Source organism: Rutilus rutilus (assembly GCF_951802725.1).
Source record: "Rutilus rutilus genome assembly, chromosome: 16".
NCBI classification, from domain to species: Eukaryota; Metazoa; Chordata; class Actinopteri; order Cypriniformes; family Leuciscidae; genus Rutilus; species Rutilus rutilus.
The window spans coordinates 23,012,795-23,031,347 of record NC_140224.1 but is presented as its reverse complement, the minus strand read 5'-3'; the positions used below and the strand labels follow the sequence as shown (position 1 = coordinate 23,031,347).

General features: G+C 38.1%; 1 protein-coding gene across 2 annotated transcripts in view; it reads left to right on the top strand.

The window, feature by feature from the left end:
- Positions 1-18,553, top strand: part of mpp7a (MAGUK p55 scaffold protein 7a) — a 137,079-nt gene that overhangs the window by 84,838 nt on the left and 33,688 nt on the right. For both annotated transcript variants that reach the window (XM_084434720.1, XM_084434721.1), the window contains 6 exons: positions 1,021-1,152; positions 13,796-13,877; positions 14,037-14,122; positions 14,410-14,484; positions 16,203-16,399; positions 17,458-17,522. In XM_084434720.1, the coding sequence (XP_084290846.1) occupies positions 1,021-1,152; positions 13,796-13,877; positions 14,037-14,122; positions 14,410-14,484; positions 16,203-16,399; positions 17,458-17,522 (637 nt within the window). The remainder of the gene's footprint in view (positions 1-1,020; positions 1,153-13,795; positions 13,878-14,036; positions 14,123-14,409; positions 14,485-16,202; positions 16,400-17,457; positions 17,523-18,553) is intronic.

Sequence of the window (18,553 nt, the reverse complement as noted above, 5' to 3'; positions counted from 1 at the left end):
AATATGATCAGATTTAGCAGCGGTGGTGTAGATTGAGTATTGATCCAGATTCTACTTTTATTGTTTTACCTGCCTTTATCTGTGAGGATTGAAGTGTTAGTTAATTGGTTAATTATCAGATAATTGTATATAATTGTCATTACCCTGGACTGATGAAATTGACTCACTCCCTAGACACATGCCTCTCTTGCTCTGTTTGTTTCCACCACTCTCGCTCGCTCTCCCATCTGTTCTGCTTTAGCCACATGTTGAGTGTTGTTCTGGAGCTTGATCCCATGTCATAAAACAGACACTTTTCTTCTCCTCTCTGTCTTGTCTCTTCCCTCTTTTTTTCTGTTTTTTTCTTCCCTCTCATTTTTTATCTCTGGCACATAACTGGAAGATGGTTTTATGTTGGAAATGCAAGGGAGAAAAGGAGCAAAAGAAAGAAAAAAGCTGCAGCTGCATTTGACACAGCATCGTTAAAGCGGCTCGGTAATGAATCTCTGAATGCCGTCATTCTTAAACTATAGCTCGTTCTTTGAGAGCGGAGGTGTGAAATATCTGAAATGGCTGAGAATTTCATTGCCTTCTGTCCATCCATCTGCTGTTAAGTTTCCTCGCCCCTTGGAAACTCACAGCCATGCTGCCATATTCCCAGCAGGATACTCATAATACTCATAATAATCTAATCAAATTAAAGATGACAATATGATTGGTCTTGGTTTTGATTCAGTTCTTTTTTCATTCTTTTTTTGCTGGCGATGCTATAACAAACAACATTGCCAAAGATGGTTGTAGTGAAATAGTAATGGTAATCAATTCAAAAGCAGCTTTATTTGTCAGTAGGAGGTAGTAATCTAAAGCAGACCTCTAAAGCTCCATGATTTATACTATAGGATTCAAGCAGATGCTTGGAGTATCAAGGCTGGAATGATTAGCCAAAACGAGTAGCTACACAAAATCAGTCAAACGACTACTGTTTTTCTTACTGTGTGTGTTTCTGTGGGTTTTTATGTGTACAACTCTTTCTCGTTGCAGAGTTTGTTGTCTGTTCATGATACTGTGGCCAGGAAGAGTTACGATCCAGAACTTCCTCCTTTGCCAGATGACATTGATGATGAAGAAGACTCTGTCAAGATCATTCGACTGGTCAAGAATAAAGAGCCTTTGGTGAGAGAACTTCCTTCTCACACACACTTACAAACACACGTAATTTTCCACATACTGTCAAAGCCAGACACATATGGGCTGCCATAATTCAAGCACACGTAGTGGAAAACACTCTTGTGAACATGAAGCACATAAATATATGCGCATTCGCGTGATAGTGTTAGTGATGTGTTTGGCTCACACTCCCTGTTCACCCTTATCCTCTAGTTCCTGAGTGACCACATATCCTCTGCCTAAACATGACACAGGCCACATTCCGCATTACATTACATAGAAACCAGCTCTGTGTCCAGTGGTCTCCTGCGGTGTATAGATGTATGTGTCTGATCCACTTTCCCTTACATGTCATTCACAGCTCTCTCTAAGCCAGATTTCTGTCCAACGTTTGCTCTTCCATTTCATCTAATTTCTCAGTGAGCTGTCAGAATCAGGACCCCTGTTTACTCGTATTGTCAGCAGTTACCCAATCCTGTTTGGCTTAAGGCTATACTGTACTTGAAAGTGACAATGAATGAGCACTGACGTCTATTTGCATTCTCAAGTTTTGAGAATCACAGAATGACATATTAGATCTTCTCGTATTTAGCTGAGCATTTGTTGGGCTTGTGGGAAGATTTATTGAGGGTGGTAGTGTAGCGTAACACTTCTGGACTGATGTTGACTTTCTAATTCCTTAACCTAAAGTACTGTCTGTCAGCCTGACAGACCTACCTTATGTCTATAAGTCTATTTTATACCCAGTTTATACTGAAGTGTGAGACACATGAAGGCTAATTTTATTTATTTTTTGGGAAGAAATGTATAGGGTGGTACTTTTCAGCAAGGATGCATTAAATTGATCAAAAGTGATAGTAAAAACATTTATAATGTTACAAAACATTTTGATTTCAAATAAAAGCGGTTCTTTTGAACTTTGATAATCAAAAAAAATGCATCATGATTTTTACATCATGACTTTCAACATTGAAAGTAATAAGACATATTAACTTTCTTAGGCACTAAATCAGCATATTAGAATGATTTCTGAAGGATCATGTGACACTGAAGACTGAGTAATTGATGCTGAAAATTAACCTTTGCCATCACTGGATTAAATTGCAATTTAAAAAGTATTTACAAATAGAAACAATATTACTGTTTACTATATTTGATTAAATAAATGCAGTCTTTGTGAGAATAAGAGACTTTTTTCAGAAACATTAACACATTAAGTGTTAAGTGTATGGTAGATAATGAAAATGCATTATTTGTGAATGTCCCTACAGAAGTCTTGAAATGGCGTTCTAGATCAAATGTTACAGAATTCAGATTTAACAGCTGTAGACCAGCATTTGATCTTAGGGAATGCATGTTACTTTTGCAAAGGAGTGTGTAGAGTGTGCAAACTGCATTTGCTGTCTGAGCCTGATATATACAATTTCAAGTTTAAATCAGAAACAATTGCAAAAAGAAATTCAGTGTAAAGCTCAGTGGGCTGATTGAATTGGTGAGAAAAACACATTGGACTTTTTGTCTGAAAAACAGTTTTTTTCTAAATATAAAATGTAAACAGATTTTTCTGAGGGCTGCCATCATGTAAAAATGCTGAGGATTGAGCCACAGGTCAGACTTTTTATCTACAGGAAAGAAGAGATTTATTTTGCATTTCATTTCACTTAGGAGAAAGTAACATGCACTTTATACACTTGAGTTTCATTTGATAATACTTTTAAACCATACAAAGAATCAAAATGACTTTTCGGTTTAATTCATAAATAAAATATCTCACCCTTTACTGATAAATGTGTGCTTTGCAACAGATCTTTGTGTGAGATAAATAAATAGAGGTACTTGTGGTGTTGCCATTACAGCAAAAGGTATACCAAATTTGTGTCAACTATTGAAAATTTGTAATAAAATTTAAAAGCAGCAAGAGAAAGTTCTCATTTTGAAAAAGGTGAGGGGGTAGATTGATATAGCCCTCAGGGTGAGTGACATGGAGATTGAAGAAGACTACTACATCACAAGACAAACTGTATAGTTAGGGATTAAAGATTTTGTTGGTCACGCTCCAACTTAAATGTGCAATAAGCACCTCGATGCTCGCCAACCAACACAAGTCGTGAGATGAAATGAGTGCACACACAATCTACAGCCAAATCATCTTGTTGGCAAATGTCTGTTCTGTCTACTATCCTCCTATTACTCAGTCTGAAGATCTGGATATAGCATATACACTTTATCTATCCAACAAACACACACCCATACACACACTCTTTTGCCTTCCTATAGACCTTTCAGTAACCTTATCCAAAACAACACATTCTTTCAATAAAATCCACCACTGAGCTCACTTTTGCTGCTGCCATGTACGCTGATCCAAGCCCAATTATTTCAGCATCCTGCCATTGCTGCTAATAAATCAGCAGGTTAAAGTTACCAAACAGAAGGGAGAGCATTTGAGGATTTGGGTCCCACCCCCAAAAGTCCCAAGGACCTGAACCCAACACCCCCCCCACCCGCCTTCCAGTTTCTTCTCATTACTCCCCTCACTAAAATCCTGCATGATGTCATGGGGTGAAAAATGATAGCAATTAATCAGAGCTACCGAATCCTACCCATTCAACTAATCACAATTATACAAACAGATGAATCATCCTCTAAGGCAAAAGTCTGCTAACTACCACACATAAGAGGGGAAAAAAAGGTAAATTAAAGTTAAACTTTACAGTCCTTTTGTCAATGACTGCATTTGCTGTCTGAGCCTGATATATACAATTTCAAGTTTAAATCAGAAACAATTGCAAAAAGAAATTCAGTGCAAAGCTCAGTGGGCTGATTGAATTGGTGAGAAAAACACATTGGACTTTTTGTCTGAATTTTTTTTTTTTTCTAAATATAAAATGTAAACAGATTTTTCTGAGGGCTGCCATCATGTAAAAATGCTGAGGATTGGGCCACAGGTCAGACTGTTTATCTACAGGAAAGAAGAGATTTATTTTGCATTGTATACTGTATCCATGCCACTGATAGCATTGGCAACGAGCTCAGCAGCTTGATTTAAAAAAAACAACACATTTCAGCGCTAGAATGCCTCTTATTTGACAAACGAATGAAATGAATGCCCTGCTAGTTAACTGGAGATGTTTTATTTATTTGTATTGGGTACATCCGTGGTGCGAGTTGTTTCAAAAAGTGGTGGGGACAATATCGACCCTGGCAAAAACCCATAATGCTCCGCGACGTGTCAGCGATGGTGATGGTTGCTTTGGCCAGGTGGTGGTATTTATAGCATAAGGGGCGGGACACTTTACATTCTAGAGAGCTTTTGATTGGACACAAGATGTGATGAGAAGCTGAAGTCCGCTGTGACATCATAAAAATTCGTGATCCATTTTAGCGGAAGTGAGGGACTGTAAGTTTTGAATGCTTATATCTCCTAAATGTGAATTTTGTCATTGGTAACCTTAAAGGTGCAGTCTGTAAGAATGACAAAATAGGTACTGCAGTCCAAATTCTAAATATCAGAGATCGTTGATTCTCCCGCCACCTGCTCCTCAGACTGGATGGCGCTCACACAGGTTGCCAGTTTGAGCTCACGCAATGGACACTGCAAATTGGCAACATGCAGTATCACAGACCAAAACAAACATTCCAGCCTGGAAACACACATTTCAAAGTAAAATAACTGGCTGTAGAAGTGTTTTTTCAGAGAAACTAGTATATGAACTGTATATGTTTCCTCAATATATGCAAACATATTATGGTACAAAACATATTTTAGTAGAGTGAAAAAGTTACATACAGCACCTTTAAGCCTAACATTCATACTAAAAGCTAAATAACTTGAAATTTTTCAGGGGGCCTTTAAGAACATCTTAAGAACATGGTCATTTGAGTGTTCTTGTGGAGTTCAGGTACCTGAGTTTGTGTGATTCTCATCGCAGTTTCTGTCTCCCAGGACAGTGTCAATGAAGCATGTGGAATGTCCTAGAACACTTTGATTTGGCTTATTTCTTTCTTTTGGCTGATTGCTATTGACTACCATTTTATGGATTTCACTGCCATGAACAAAGGACCAAAACTCAGAAACCGTGCAGCCAAAACAAGACTTGCTACTTTGGAAAAAAATGTTTTTGAATGTCTGTGCTTCAATTTATCATGTTGAGCCTTGGAACGCAAGCACTGCCAGCAGACATTGTGTACTATAAAAGTTCACGCTGTTCTCATTTCCTCTGTGATCTCTCATTGGTTGACACAAGGCTTCATTAATGTTTCCTCTCAAGTGCCTTCATTAGAAACGTTTTTGTATATTTTGACATCTGTTTGATGTTGGATATTTAATAGTAGTAGTAGTTTTTGATTCTTGACATAGTAGGGTATATAGTTGTACAGTGGGGTATATATGTGTGGTATGGGGACTCCAATGTAAATGAAATAAAGGGTAAATGTAGACTGCCCTGGATTTATACAGGAAGACAAATTACCAAATATATCTATGGTGTCTATTTCTACCTTAATCTGAATTTAGCTCTTGCTTCTGGAGCTTTTCATCTGTTCTTCCTTTTCTTTTGAAGCAAACAGAAGATTGTAAGGTTTGGGTTAGCAGTAAAGAACCGAGCACTACGGTAATGTCACTTTCTAGAAATAATGGAGGCACAAATTAGATTATGGAGAAAGACAGGAGCACACATGTTAGCGCTTTTGAGATGCATATGTGTACACAGGAGAAATGCATCATGGCCCTGATGGCTCAGAGTGGAATAAAAAAAGTTCTCTCCAGTGAGACACTGAGGAAAGAGAGACTGATATGCACCGTCACTCTAATGTGTCACTCATCTCCCACGTTACCTGGGATCAGTGGTGAATCAGGACTGAAATAATGGCCAGGCAAATTTTCCGTTCCATAATCTACAGCGTTGTTAACAGAATTAAAAAAAAAAAAGTTCAATGTTATTTATTTATCAAAAAATTTATTAACATTATTTGAAGCCTTGAGACGAATTTTTTTTCAAATTTTGAATATAACCTTTTTTTTTATTTTAACTGTGAACATTATATTATATATTTTTATTTTACTTGAAGATAGACAACAAAAGCTTCCTGATTTTTCAGTGTCAATCTTAAAAATAAAAAGTTTTTAAAAAAGTAATTAGAAAAAAAGTAAATAAAAAGAGTAATTTACATTTCTGGAATGTGGAAGAACGGTATATGTCCAGTTAATGTGGAATAACAGTATAAGTCCAATTCATCATATCACTTCAAACCACTGGAGATCTGATACCTTTTTCTTAGTTTTAATACAGTCACAGAACCTTAAAGAAAATATTCTTTCTTACTATTTATTTATTTATTTTTTGCTAACGTAAATCACAGAACAAATACAGACAATACAGTACAGGGACATCAAACGCAGCTAAAACGTTTCCATTAATTTCTCCGTGGTTATGAGTACAGCTTTCATTTCGACCCATTCATGACTTGATCCGTTAAACAGAGTGAGCTATATGAACTGTAGTAGACGACGCCCAGTAGCCTACATGCCCCTCTGACTGTAACCGCTAACGTTAGGTAGATACTTTGTACATATACGGTTCTTACACTCACCTCTTTCGGTGGACTTTTTCCTCGTTTTAGCTCTCCTCTCCAGTTCACATATGGTTTACCAGCATCCCTAAAAGACTTCCTTGCTCAGTCCTTCCATTTGTTCATGTTTGCTCTCCTTTCTTTGCCGAGGTTTTGCCTATTAATGTCCGCAGTGGACATGAAAGCAACCGGCGTCTCCATTTTTCGTTAGTGGACATAAACGTTTTTTCCGCGTGAGACTATTTTAAAGTTTAAAATACAGAGTATTGGTCGTGTTAACACACCCCCAAAGTGCTTCTGTATACAAAGTGGCACACATACATTCATGTCACATGGTTATCTAATTTTTTTTTGGACTTATACGGTTGTTCGCCGCATGGACTCATTTGTATAAGAAAAAAAAAACTTTTTAAATGCAGATTTATTAGGGAGTTTGTCACTGGTCGTTATTTAAGTGTAAGGCCTCTCTCCTCACCTTTTGCTGTTCTTCTAATCTTTCATTCCTTCCTCTGCATAGTGTGCTCTAATTTTCCCAAGTGTCCATGTTTCTGTGTCTATATCCTGTAACAGAGCGTACGGGAGGTGCTCGAGCACACACTGTGCTCTTTGTGCAGTGAGGTCTGCTCGTCTTGAGAAAGCATTTCCTCATGTAGGTGAAGGAACAAGATCCGACTTCTGAAAGTGATGTTTCCTTAGTGGGGTGATTTACAGTGAACACAGGCAACACTTAAAATGCATCCTATGGAAGATCTGGTGTGTGAAACCACAGACACACAAAGATTTAAGTATTTTATACTTCTGAATAAACATATGTTACATACACAACATAAGTTACATACACAACATACGTTTTTGGCCAAAGCACCAGCGATCCAGCAGCAATCAAGCAAGCAATTGTGTTGACTTGAGTTGTTGCACTCGGTAGCCCCACTTACCGACGAATCTTATTAGTCCAAAATTCCATATCAAATAATATTAAAAATAAAATTGTTTGTGATTAGCTGCAATTTTTAGTGCAGTATTTTGGTTTCAGCCTGGATGTAAAAATGACTTGATGCTGTAAACCTGCTCAGCAGTGTTTTCTCAAAGGATATAAAATGGCCATGTCTAGCTTTTAGGGTCATACTGCAGGAGACATTTAAGATGGTATCCAGCGTTTTATCCCAGGCCTCAACTTCCCTCTTCCGCTCATTCCCCCTTTACCTCCACACATTCCCATTTACCTTCCTGTCATTCTTTCTTTTTTCCATGCGTTTCAGGCCTGTCCTGTTTTCAGTCTATATGCTGGCATTCCTCAGCCTTATTACCTTAATGAGACCCAATTTTCTGCAAAATACTTGTTAATGATAGAACTGTAATGCAGCAGGTTTAAAGCAACATTTTGAGTGTTTACTGAGCAGGTCATCGAAGGGTTAGTATAACAGTCTATATAGAGGGAGTGGAACATCACACACTTAGCCTAATGTTTGTTTTGAGTCTCACTATGTGTTTGTGTGTGTGTTTATAATTGGAAGTTTAATAGCCCTGTTTAACGCATATCTTCTGCCTACTGGTTTACTCGCAGGTGGCATAAATCAGCAGTGATAATTGCGGCTAATTGTGTTTAAATGACCTCGCTGCTGTTCTTTTTGCTGTCTTTTCCTCCCCAGCTTTCTCCACTGCCAAATCTGCAGCAAACACAGCCATGTGGTTCTTGGTAATTTGTTAATTTAAGAAGTGACTTGAAGAGTGTATGTATTGTTTGTTTTCACGGCACTTTAAGTGACTCCGTGTCAAACACTCCTTTTGTATTTGTTTTTTCAGGTCTGTCCTGATGGCTAGAGCTTAGATACGGCTAAAATGTTTTGAACTTCAGACTTTTATTGTAATGACGTTTGAAAAAGTTATGATGTCATAGTGTGTTCGAGAAAGCTTATTATATTCATACGCACCAAGGAGGTCTATAATACTCCACCCATTAGTTTATTATTAACCTCAATAGCTATGTTTCCATCCACTTATTTTTATGTGCATTTTGGGATATCGCATAAAAAAAAAAAACGCTGGATGGAAATGGAAAAATGCGCGTAAATTCTAAAAATGTGCATACAAAACTCGAGTCTGCGCTCAATTGAGTCTGATAAACTTCTTAACCGATAAGAAAATATGCGCATGAACTATGATAAACACATTTACCAAATAAATTCCTCGATGCGCATCATAAAAAGACGTGACTTTGCGACGGGATGGCATAACTGGACTAATCAGCTGACCGATCTCGTTGCACAGCATCTGAAATTGCTTCTGTGGCTTCTCCTACTGCAGCAACTTCCATTTTATTTTGTGATATTAGTCAGTTTATCAGGAAGTGACGATTTTGCTCTCTTCGGCTAACTGGATTGAAACGGTGCTTTATCTGCAAATTCTTTATGCGATTATTCCATTTTTGCGCGCAAGTTAACTTCACAACTTTGGATGGAAACATGGCTATTGGCCATTGCTTGACTTGCACAGGTCTTGCACTTGCAATTTCTCTACATAAATGTTATATATATCCAGAAGAAAACTCAAGACTAGTATCAAATGTTTCAGGGAGTTGATAAACAGTGCTGATACTGATATTGAGAAATAACTCTCTTTAGAGTGGACTTTGTGCTTTGTAAATTTGCATACCTTATTCATGCTCAAACAGCAATACACACGAAAGACAATTGAAAATATAAAAAAGCATAATAGGTCCTCTTTAAAAATCTTACCGACCCTACATTTTTTGAACGGTATTGTATATAACACTAATAATTCAATTATAAAACTATACAACTAATTATTGTAAAGAAATAAATTGTGTATTTTGGCTGCAGAATGGTATAGCTATGCAACCAGGCCACGCTAACCAGGCACACCCCTTAACCCATTGGTATGTAATACACCCACAACATCTTTTTAAAGTTTATTGACCTTGTAGGTTGTCTTTGTGTTTGTACAAAAGCAAAGGTAATCAATCAACTTCATCTAATAGAATGAATGAATAGAATGAGGCATTTATATAGCGCTTTCATATGTACTACTGTACATCCAAAGCGCTTTACAATCATATCAAGGGATCTCTCCTCAACCACCACCAGTGTGCAGCATCCACTTGGATGATGCGACGGCAGCCACAGTACAACGGCGCCAGTGCGCTCACCACACACCAGCTATAGGTGGAGAGAGGAGAGAGAGTGATAGAGCCAATTCAATGTGAGGGGATTATTAGGAGCCCATGATTGGTAAGGGCCAATGGGTGGAATATGGCCAGGACACCGGGGTTACACCCCTACTCTTTGCGAGAAATGCCATGGGATTTTTAATGACCACAGAGAGTCATGTCTATGTCTAATGTCTCTGTCGGGAGAGTAAGAGTACATGTGAGCAGTTCTTGTCATCACACAGTCAGGAGCGGTGGTGTCCTTTTGATATGTGTTTGATTTTTTGCATCTGTCAAACTGTCAATGGATGAACTATCTTCTAATTACCTTCTTTATAAAGGTAAAAAAATGCACCTGTAAATCAATTTAAGTTGGGGAAATATTGTCCCTTAATGGAAAAGGTGTGACTGCAGTCTAAATGGAAGAGAGGGGGTATGCAGAAGGATGTTAAATGCCTCAGAGGGTACATCACTGTAAAAAGTTTGGGAACCACTGTCCTAAAGAATGACTCCTGTCCATCTGAGCTCTGCACAGATTAAGCCATCCACTTTTGGCTAGCCTTATAATAACAGTCATAAGCATTTATGTGCTAAGAGTCTCAGCATATGGAGCTGATCACCTCCACAACAGGCAGCCGTGGGTTACGTTACTGATGAGTAATTTAGGGAGCCACGGCCTCTTATTCTAACTTGCTTAATTTTCCTTCCGTCTCAGTTTCTGCTTTCTCTCTCTCTCTCATCGGTCAGAGGAAAATATTTCATTAAAGTCTATTTATAGAGCGTGTTTTAATGGGCAGACCTCAGAAACAGGAGGAAATAAGAAAACCTTGAAAATGCTCAATCAAAGAACCTGCTCATTTCCTCCGGCTGCCTATTACAAGTGACCTTACTGTGAGAATGAAGTTGCACTCGTGAGGATCGTGTGAGCTGTATTGTGAGGATGACTAACAGAGGTGGAGTTCCTGATGGGTAAATTGTGCCTGCGTGATGAGTTTGGTTAGTCAACCTGGTGAAGCATGGCTGTCTCAGCATTATGTGTGATTGGAGGAAGTCCATCATGTCCGAAGCAGAGATGTTTGTCTCAGGCCAAACCTGCATCTGAATAATGTCAGCTCATGAACTCACACCAAGAGAGAAACAAACTTCAGTCCATCATGCAAGCTAAAATGGCAAAGAAAAAAATAATTTGCTTCAATGCGTATCACTCTTGTTTGGTCAATTTTTTGTAGTTTTGTTTTTTGTTTGATAACTGAACAAAGAGTTTATGTATATTCAAGACTTGCACATTGAGCAATGATGTTGATTGTTGAGTGTGTTGTGATGTATTGATGTGAAATAAAAATTGTTGAGTGAATAATGATCGGTTTCAACACATTGGTTTCCACACTCGATTAAACAGGACAGGTCAGTATGTTCAGTGATATTCTACTGAAATCATTATCGTTTTGATCTAACAAAAAGGTTTTGGAAAGGTTCTACCATTCACTTTGTCACATTTGACAAAATTAAATGGTACATCAGTGGTCTAATTCTCTCTCTTTACTCCCTTTCTCTCTGTCTCCCTCATGTGTGTCATTAACACCACTGCTTTATCTCACGCTGAGATGTAACAGCTAAGCTGATCACTGGTTTCTGTCACCTCCCAAAGCTCCGGGCCAATTGCCGCCTTGTTCTTCCAGGTCACCAAATTGGTCCAATTATTTGATCAACAGGAAATATTCATAGACTTCTGAAAGGAGCGTTGACAAACGGCTGCACTTTCCATCATAGAGGCTGTGTTTAACACATCAGACGACGACCTTGAGCTAATGTATTAGTCATGATAATGACATCGCAAAATCATTACAGGTGACCAAGTCATCAAAATGACTTTGACAGCAGATAATTGGTCTTACTGAGGTTATGCAGATAGAAGAGGATCATGTCTGTGTGAGTGTTTTTTTATGTTTTTTTTTTGAGAGAGAGAGAGAGAGAATCTTATTGATATGCCATTGGAACAACTTTCGTCAAGGCCGATAGTTCACCTCTTTCAGACAATTGAAATGAGGGGAGGTAAAAACCCTGATAGGTTTTTAAACACACGCACACTAGAGGAACAGCTCCACACCTTCATCCACTGTCACGGATGCTTTAGAAATAATAACAGCCTCAGAGACACTGATGCAGAAAACAGAGGGTGAAATAAAAAGGCAGACTAAAGCTCAAACTGTCTGACATGTTTGTCTGTGTGTGAATGGCCCTGCTCCCTGCTAGGAATCTTGCTGTCTTAGTCTCGCTGTCTAATTTCGCTGTGTGTTTGTGTGTGTGTGGTGACAGCCCATGCTGTGAGTGTCTGGCCATATATGTCTCCGTTACAGTAGCGTATGGGTATGTATGGTGGCAGGAGGACACACAGGACTGGCATATTGTTGGCAGACCAGTGCCTTGGATAGCTAGTGCTTTTGCATTCCTGTTTTGGCAGTCATAGCAGTCCATTTAAGCCATTAAGCTGTTGCGTGTATCTAGCCATACTTCAGTCCACAGTAACAGAGCACTTACTTTCTTGCACATATAGTATACACACAGAAAATCACGTGCACACGTGGCCATGTTGTGTACTGGACCTTTTCACTGTTTGTATCATTCTGCTTGTCTGATTTTGTGCGGACAGACTGGGGTTTTTTCACAAAGTCTTTCTACATAGTTATGCCAGTAATTGGTGGCAATTGATTGTTTTGGAGTGAGTCATTGAATCATTTGTTCAACTGATGCGTTCAGACACACTGATTCATTCAGGAATGAAGAGTGACTCATTGAATCATTAATTAAACTGATTCATATAAAACACTGATTTATTCAGGAATGAAACACGTGACTGTCTTTATCAGTGACCTATTGAATCATTCATTTAACCGATTTGTTTAAACACTGATTCATTCATGAATGAAAAAAGTGACTTGCTGTGTCCCAAATCATGTACTATCCATCCTAAATAGTATTTGAAATTAGAATTAATTCGGTTCCAAATCGGTAGGTTGAAATTAGTATTCCAAAGATACCTGGATATTCTACTATTTTTTGGTATTGCCCCAGAACCCATTGCGTGTTGGATGAGGATTCGATTAGAACTGCAAACACAAATAAAAAGTGTTTAAAAACTACAAACATGGTGGATGTGTGAGACCTGACGGTTCGGATAAAGGGATTTGAGTGATTAATAGTCAGTATCTAATCTGATGAAAGAATATTTATTCAATGATTTCCACATTAGATTTCATCTTGCAATGACATTGTGAACTTTTGTAAAGATAAATTTCATCATTAACTTTTAAATATCATTATCAAACATGAAAGGAGACATGAGGAGAGTTTATGAAGAGAGTTCTCTGCATGAAAAACTCACGACTGGCAGATCAATGTGATATTGATCTCCAATACAGTAGGAAATGAAATGAACTGTGGAGGATATCTGTGACAAGATGAATGTCAGGACAGTTTAAACGGTGACAGGATGCACCTAACTAAGTGACAGAGAGCGGTCCATTAAAGATGCAATTATGACGAAGTAGTATGTCCGAAAGCTTGCCTACTCTTCTGCTGCAAACTCAAAAGTATGTACTTTCTTCATAAAGAGTACAAACCTTTAGGGGTGTACAAGTGTAGTATAAGTAGGCAAATTTGGATGCAACTTCACCAGTGAGTTATTAAAACATTCATTTAACTACTTTAGTTTTTTCAAAAACACTCATGTATTCAGGAATGAGACAAGTGACTGTCTTTATGAATCTTTGAATATTCTAATAGACATTTATAATCCAATAAAACCAAATTTTGTTTAGACTTTAATGTTTGTATCAACCTGGTCACTGTTAAGTACTGTATGTGTTTACTCTAAGCAAGTGTGGTTGTTGACTCTTTGTATGTGTGTTACAGGGTGCCACCATAAAGAAAGATGAACGCACTGGAGCGATCATAGTGGCACGCATCATGAGGGGCGGGGCAGCAGACAGAAGTGGTGAGCACTAATGCGCCTCTTCTCTCACTACACAAATGTACCCTTATAATACCCAGATGTTTAGTTTGTTTACATAAAGCCTGAGATGTTTATTACACTGAATTAACTGTGGTCTCTTCTTAACTTCTCTTGTTATCCACTGCTCTTTGTTGCATCCAGGGCTGATACATGTCGGAGACGAGTTGAAAGAGGTTAATGGTATCCCTGTTGATGACAAAAAACCTGAGGAAATAATCCGCATCCTGGTATGTGCATGTTTGTGAAGAGACAACTAGAAATGCCATAAACAGCATGTTTAACAGTTTGCAATGTAACAGAATATTGTGAAAAGGTGGTTTTATCCAGTGGGAATTGTTTGGACCGTTAATGTGTGAAACATTATAGGCTAAGAATCTAATGTTATTTTCCTCCTAAAAAATGTTTTGGCAAGAGAAAGTTATTGTGAAATAAAAAGACAAAAGGAATGCACCAGTGCACGTTGTTCATTTCATTTACTAAAAAGGTATTTTTGTTGATTCTGCTCTGTTTATAGTCCCAGTCGCAAGGTGCCATCACGTTTAAAGTGGTCCCAGCCATCAAAGAGGAGTCACAAAGCAAGGAGCCCAAGGTACAGTTCATCAGCATTGCTGCTGATCAGACATGAGAGTTTAGGAAAAAGAGATGGCCGATATGGGATGTTCTACTCAGATGGTGGGGAAGGGGGGCTTTCTCTGTATATGTACTGTGGGCTGCTGGCTTGATAAATGAACTTTTGTTCCCTATCCATCTTCAACTCAAATGATTTGCACTAAACCTCTCAGCTCCTGTCTAGCTTACAAACAGCCTATGTCGATCTGTTCCTAAACCAAGTGAGCTACAGTATGTGAAACCTCAATAATGACTGATTTACAATGCTCTACACATGCATCTTACACAAAACTTTAGTCAGAACTGTTGACACTTAAATGATTCCTACAGAATTGAGTTCGGACATGAGCTAAGCTAAAGACTTTATACTAATAAACCAAAAAACATAAACCACTAACAAAAATATTTGGTGAAATAGCACATTTTAAATTATTTTGGTGATAGTAGGTCTATAGGTTTTAGCAAACCTTTGCAATAGATTTTGGGATTGTGTCCTATCCATGAGGAATAACAAGTTCTGACTCAAGTCAGAATTGGATTTAAGTACACGTCATGGTTATAAGTTGCAGAGATTGGGGTCTGTAAATTGTTTTCTGTAATTTGTCTCTTGCTCTCATCAAGGCTGCATTTATTTAATAAAAGAAAAGAAGAGTAAAACAGTAATATTGTGAAATGTTATTACAATATAAAATAACTTTTTATTTTATTTTAATATATTTCAAAATGTTATTTATTTATGATGCCAAAGTTGATCATTTTCAGCATCATTACTCCAGTCTTCAGTGTCTCATGGCCCTTCCATTTTTTTCAATACTATTTGTATTATTTTTGTGACAATTTTACATTCGATCAAGTTTTTTTGGTTTATAGAAAGCTGAAAAAACAGCATTGATTTTAAATAAGTAGAAATCTCTTTTTTTTGTAAATTAAAAACGTAATCCTTGCTAAATTAAATTAATTTATTATAAAAAAAAAAATTATTGACCCCAAACTTTTGAGTGTTGTGCTGTGAATGAGGACTGTACCATTTCTTTGCGGGTTTATTCTATTAGTTTTTCTGTGCTGTAATGGTTTAAATATGTTTCAGTTTTAAATTCAGTCATAACCCACATGTGTGTTATCCAGTGACCGTAGTTTACTGTTTTCTGCACATGTAATGAATATGTTGAAGTGATGCTAATTGGCTGCACATGTGTAAGAGGGATAAAAAATGATGGAGTGCAAGACAGAGAGATGAAGTGTTCCCTCAGGATGCATTGGTGTGTTTGTTGGGAACGTTCTCCCTTGTAACATCATTTTTCTGTATGGCACATGCAGCTCTCTAAATCAACACAAGCCACTGCTCTGTGCTTTGGGGACTTTGCTGTCTCCGTTTGCTCTCAGTAACCCTTTATTTTATTATTTGTCTTTTTTATTGATTTGATACGTCTGCTCAATCACTCCAATCCTCCAAACACCTCATGATCTCCTTTTTTAGAAAAGCGCTAATGAGAATCACATAGCATTTCCAAGAAGATTTTACATGTGTATGTGTGGAAATTAAGCCTGTCTGCTATCCAAAAATGCACCTTGATTTGGTCATTATTTAGAGAGAGGGATGGAGCAGATGTGATTTGAATTTCATCTTTCTCTCATTTCATTTTAATCCATTTAATGTTAGTTAAAGCTGCTTCTCTCTCTCTCTCTCTTGCTCTTCAGATGTTTGTAAAGGCGCTTTTTGACTTCAATCCAGCTGACGATAAGGCGATCCCTTGCAAGGAGGCAGGCTTGGCGTTCAGGATGGGAGATATCTTGCAGGTTATGAGCCAGGATGATGCCACCTGGTGGCAGGCCAAACTCGAGGGCGATGGTAACCCGCGCGCTGGACTCATCCCTTCCAAACACTTACAGGAGAGGTTAGCCAATGCTTTTCTCTCTTCCCTGCTCATTTCCTCCCACTATCACCAGTTTTAAATTCAACAGCACTCCTTGACTCCATCATCTTGTCCGCCCTCTGTCCAGCCCCCTCATATATCATATTCACCTTTCATGCATCCATCTCTCTGTCTCTCGATCATTCCAGACTTCTTCCACTCCATTACAACCTGACTTTCACTCCCTACTATGAAAGGAATGACTTTTCTGACTTTTTTGTGTTCCTCATCATTTTGTTCCCTTTTTGTGCAAGTCGGCTCGGCCAAAATACTTTGGATTTCCGTGGCTGTCTGGGCTGGAATGAGTAATGACAGACAGTGATAGCACTGGTTCACATCCACTTTGGACGTCCACGCACGGAAAATTGCACATCAGTGGCTTTCTTTTTCATAAAGTGGACTCTGATGTGCATGCATATGTGTGCTGCCTTAGGAAATAGTTTCTTTGCTCTGTTTCTCTTGAAGAAAGTAACTTTCAATAGTAAAACATATTTTTGAACCTGTCAGATGTACAGTAGCAAGTGCTGTTTCTGGCTGACCATTTTCTCTCTCTCTCTCTCTCTCTCTCTCTCTCTCTCTCTCTCTCTCTCTCTCTCTCTCTCTCTCTCTCTCTCTCTCTCTCTCTCTCTCTCTCTCTCTCTCTCTCTCTCTCTCTCTCTCTCTCTCTCTCTCTCTCTCTCTCTCTCACTAACTAATGGATACTTAGGCAGGTAGCTCTGCATTGTAGTTAAGTGTTTAGCTGTGAAATCTGATGGTTTTACTGCATGTCAGAATAGGGTTGTCAGTCAGGTTTGGAGTGCTAAATTACCAATCATTAAGTTAGGTTTACACATTTTGATTGTAAATGAGTGGCGTATGATGTTCAAAGACCAAACAGACTCCTTTACACAATGTTCTCTGTTGATTTAGATTTGATGGGTGATTGCTTCTCACTCGCACATATATCAGTAAATACAGTTGTCAGTCCCAAACACTGAATGTATACTGTATCTGTTTACTACTATCTATAGATCTTTATCTTTCTCTCTCACTTCCTTCAGGAGGTTTGCAGTCTGGAAACCCACGACCATCACTACTCTTCAGAGGACCCCCAGCAAAAGATTTTGTAAGGACCACACTCCAACAATTATGCAGCAACTAAAACAACCACTGAAACACTCACCAGAGCTCAACAATATGTTTTTTTTCCACTACTGGCTCAGTCGGGCCATTAGTTGTGGCCCCACTACGAAAGAATTATAATTAGCAAAAAAAAAAAAAAAAATGTAAATACTGGTTTACATTTAGTGGCAATGTTTGTATTTTTCCGTTTAAATTTAAGTATACTTAACAACATTTCACTTTATAAAAGTGTGTTTTTATTTACAAAACTGGAAATTATATACATTATAATGTAACTTTCAAACACTTTTACTGGAAAGCGATAGCATATGATGCAAAACATTACTCTTTGGTTTGTCGTTTCACATTTTTAAGGTGGTTACAAATAAGTTTTGGAATTTTGACAAACCTCACCCATGTTAGTCAACTAGATCAGCGGTCCCCAACCTTTTTTGTGCCACAGACCGGTTTAATATCAGACAATATTTTCACGAACCGGCCTTTAAGGTGTGGCGGATAAATACAACAAAATAAAATGATACCAGTATTTTTTAAATATAATAATAAACGTGAATCCAATGTGTAGGCCTACTCGCAACTTTATTAGCAGCGTCCTCGTAACATCGCACCTAAAGACAACTGAGAAAGCCTGAACACAAACAAAATGCCCCCCAAAAGAAAAAAATCTCCATGTTTTCGGTGCTGACGCGTTCATGTAACATGTAAGGGTGGTGCTGCCAATAAAGCACCTAAAAGCTGTCACAACGAACCGGCAAAATGAATGATTATGAATATGTAATATATAGCAGGAGACATTTTAATTGTTTACTAATAAACCAGTTTTTTATGTGTCGGCTGGAAAGATGAAGTTGACGATGCTGACTCGCGATCTTCGCAGTGAAAGTGCCAGAGAGAAATGCACATTTCATACGGATTACATAAGCAGAGAACAGTCAGTTTTCTTTCGTTTTGAATTGTTCTGTTTAAAAGTAGACATTTCAAGCTTTCTATATAGGCCTATGTCTCAGGTCTGTG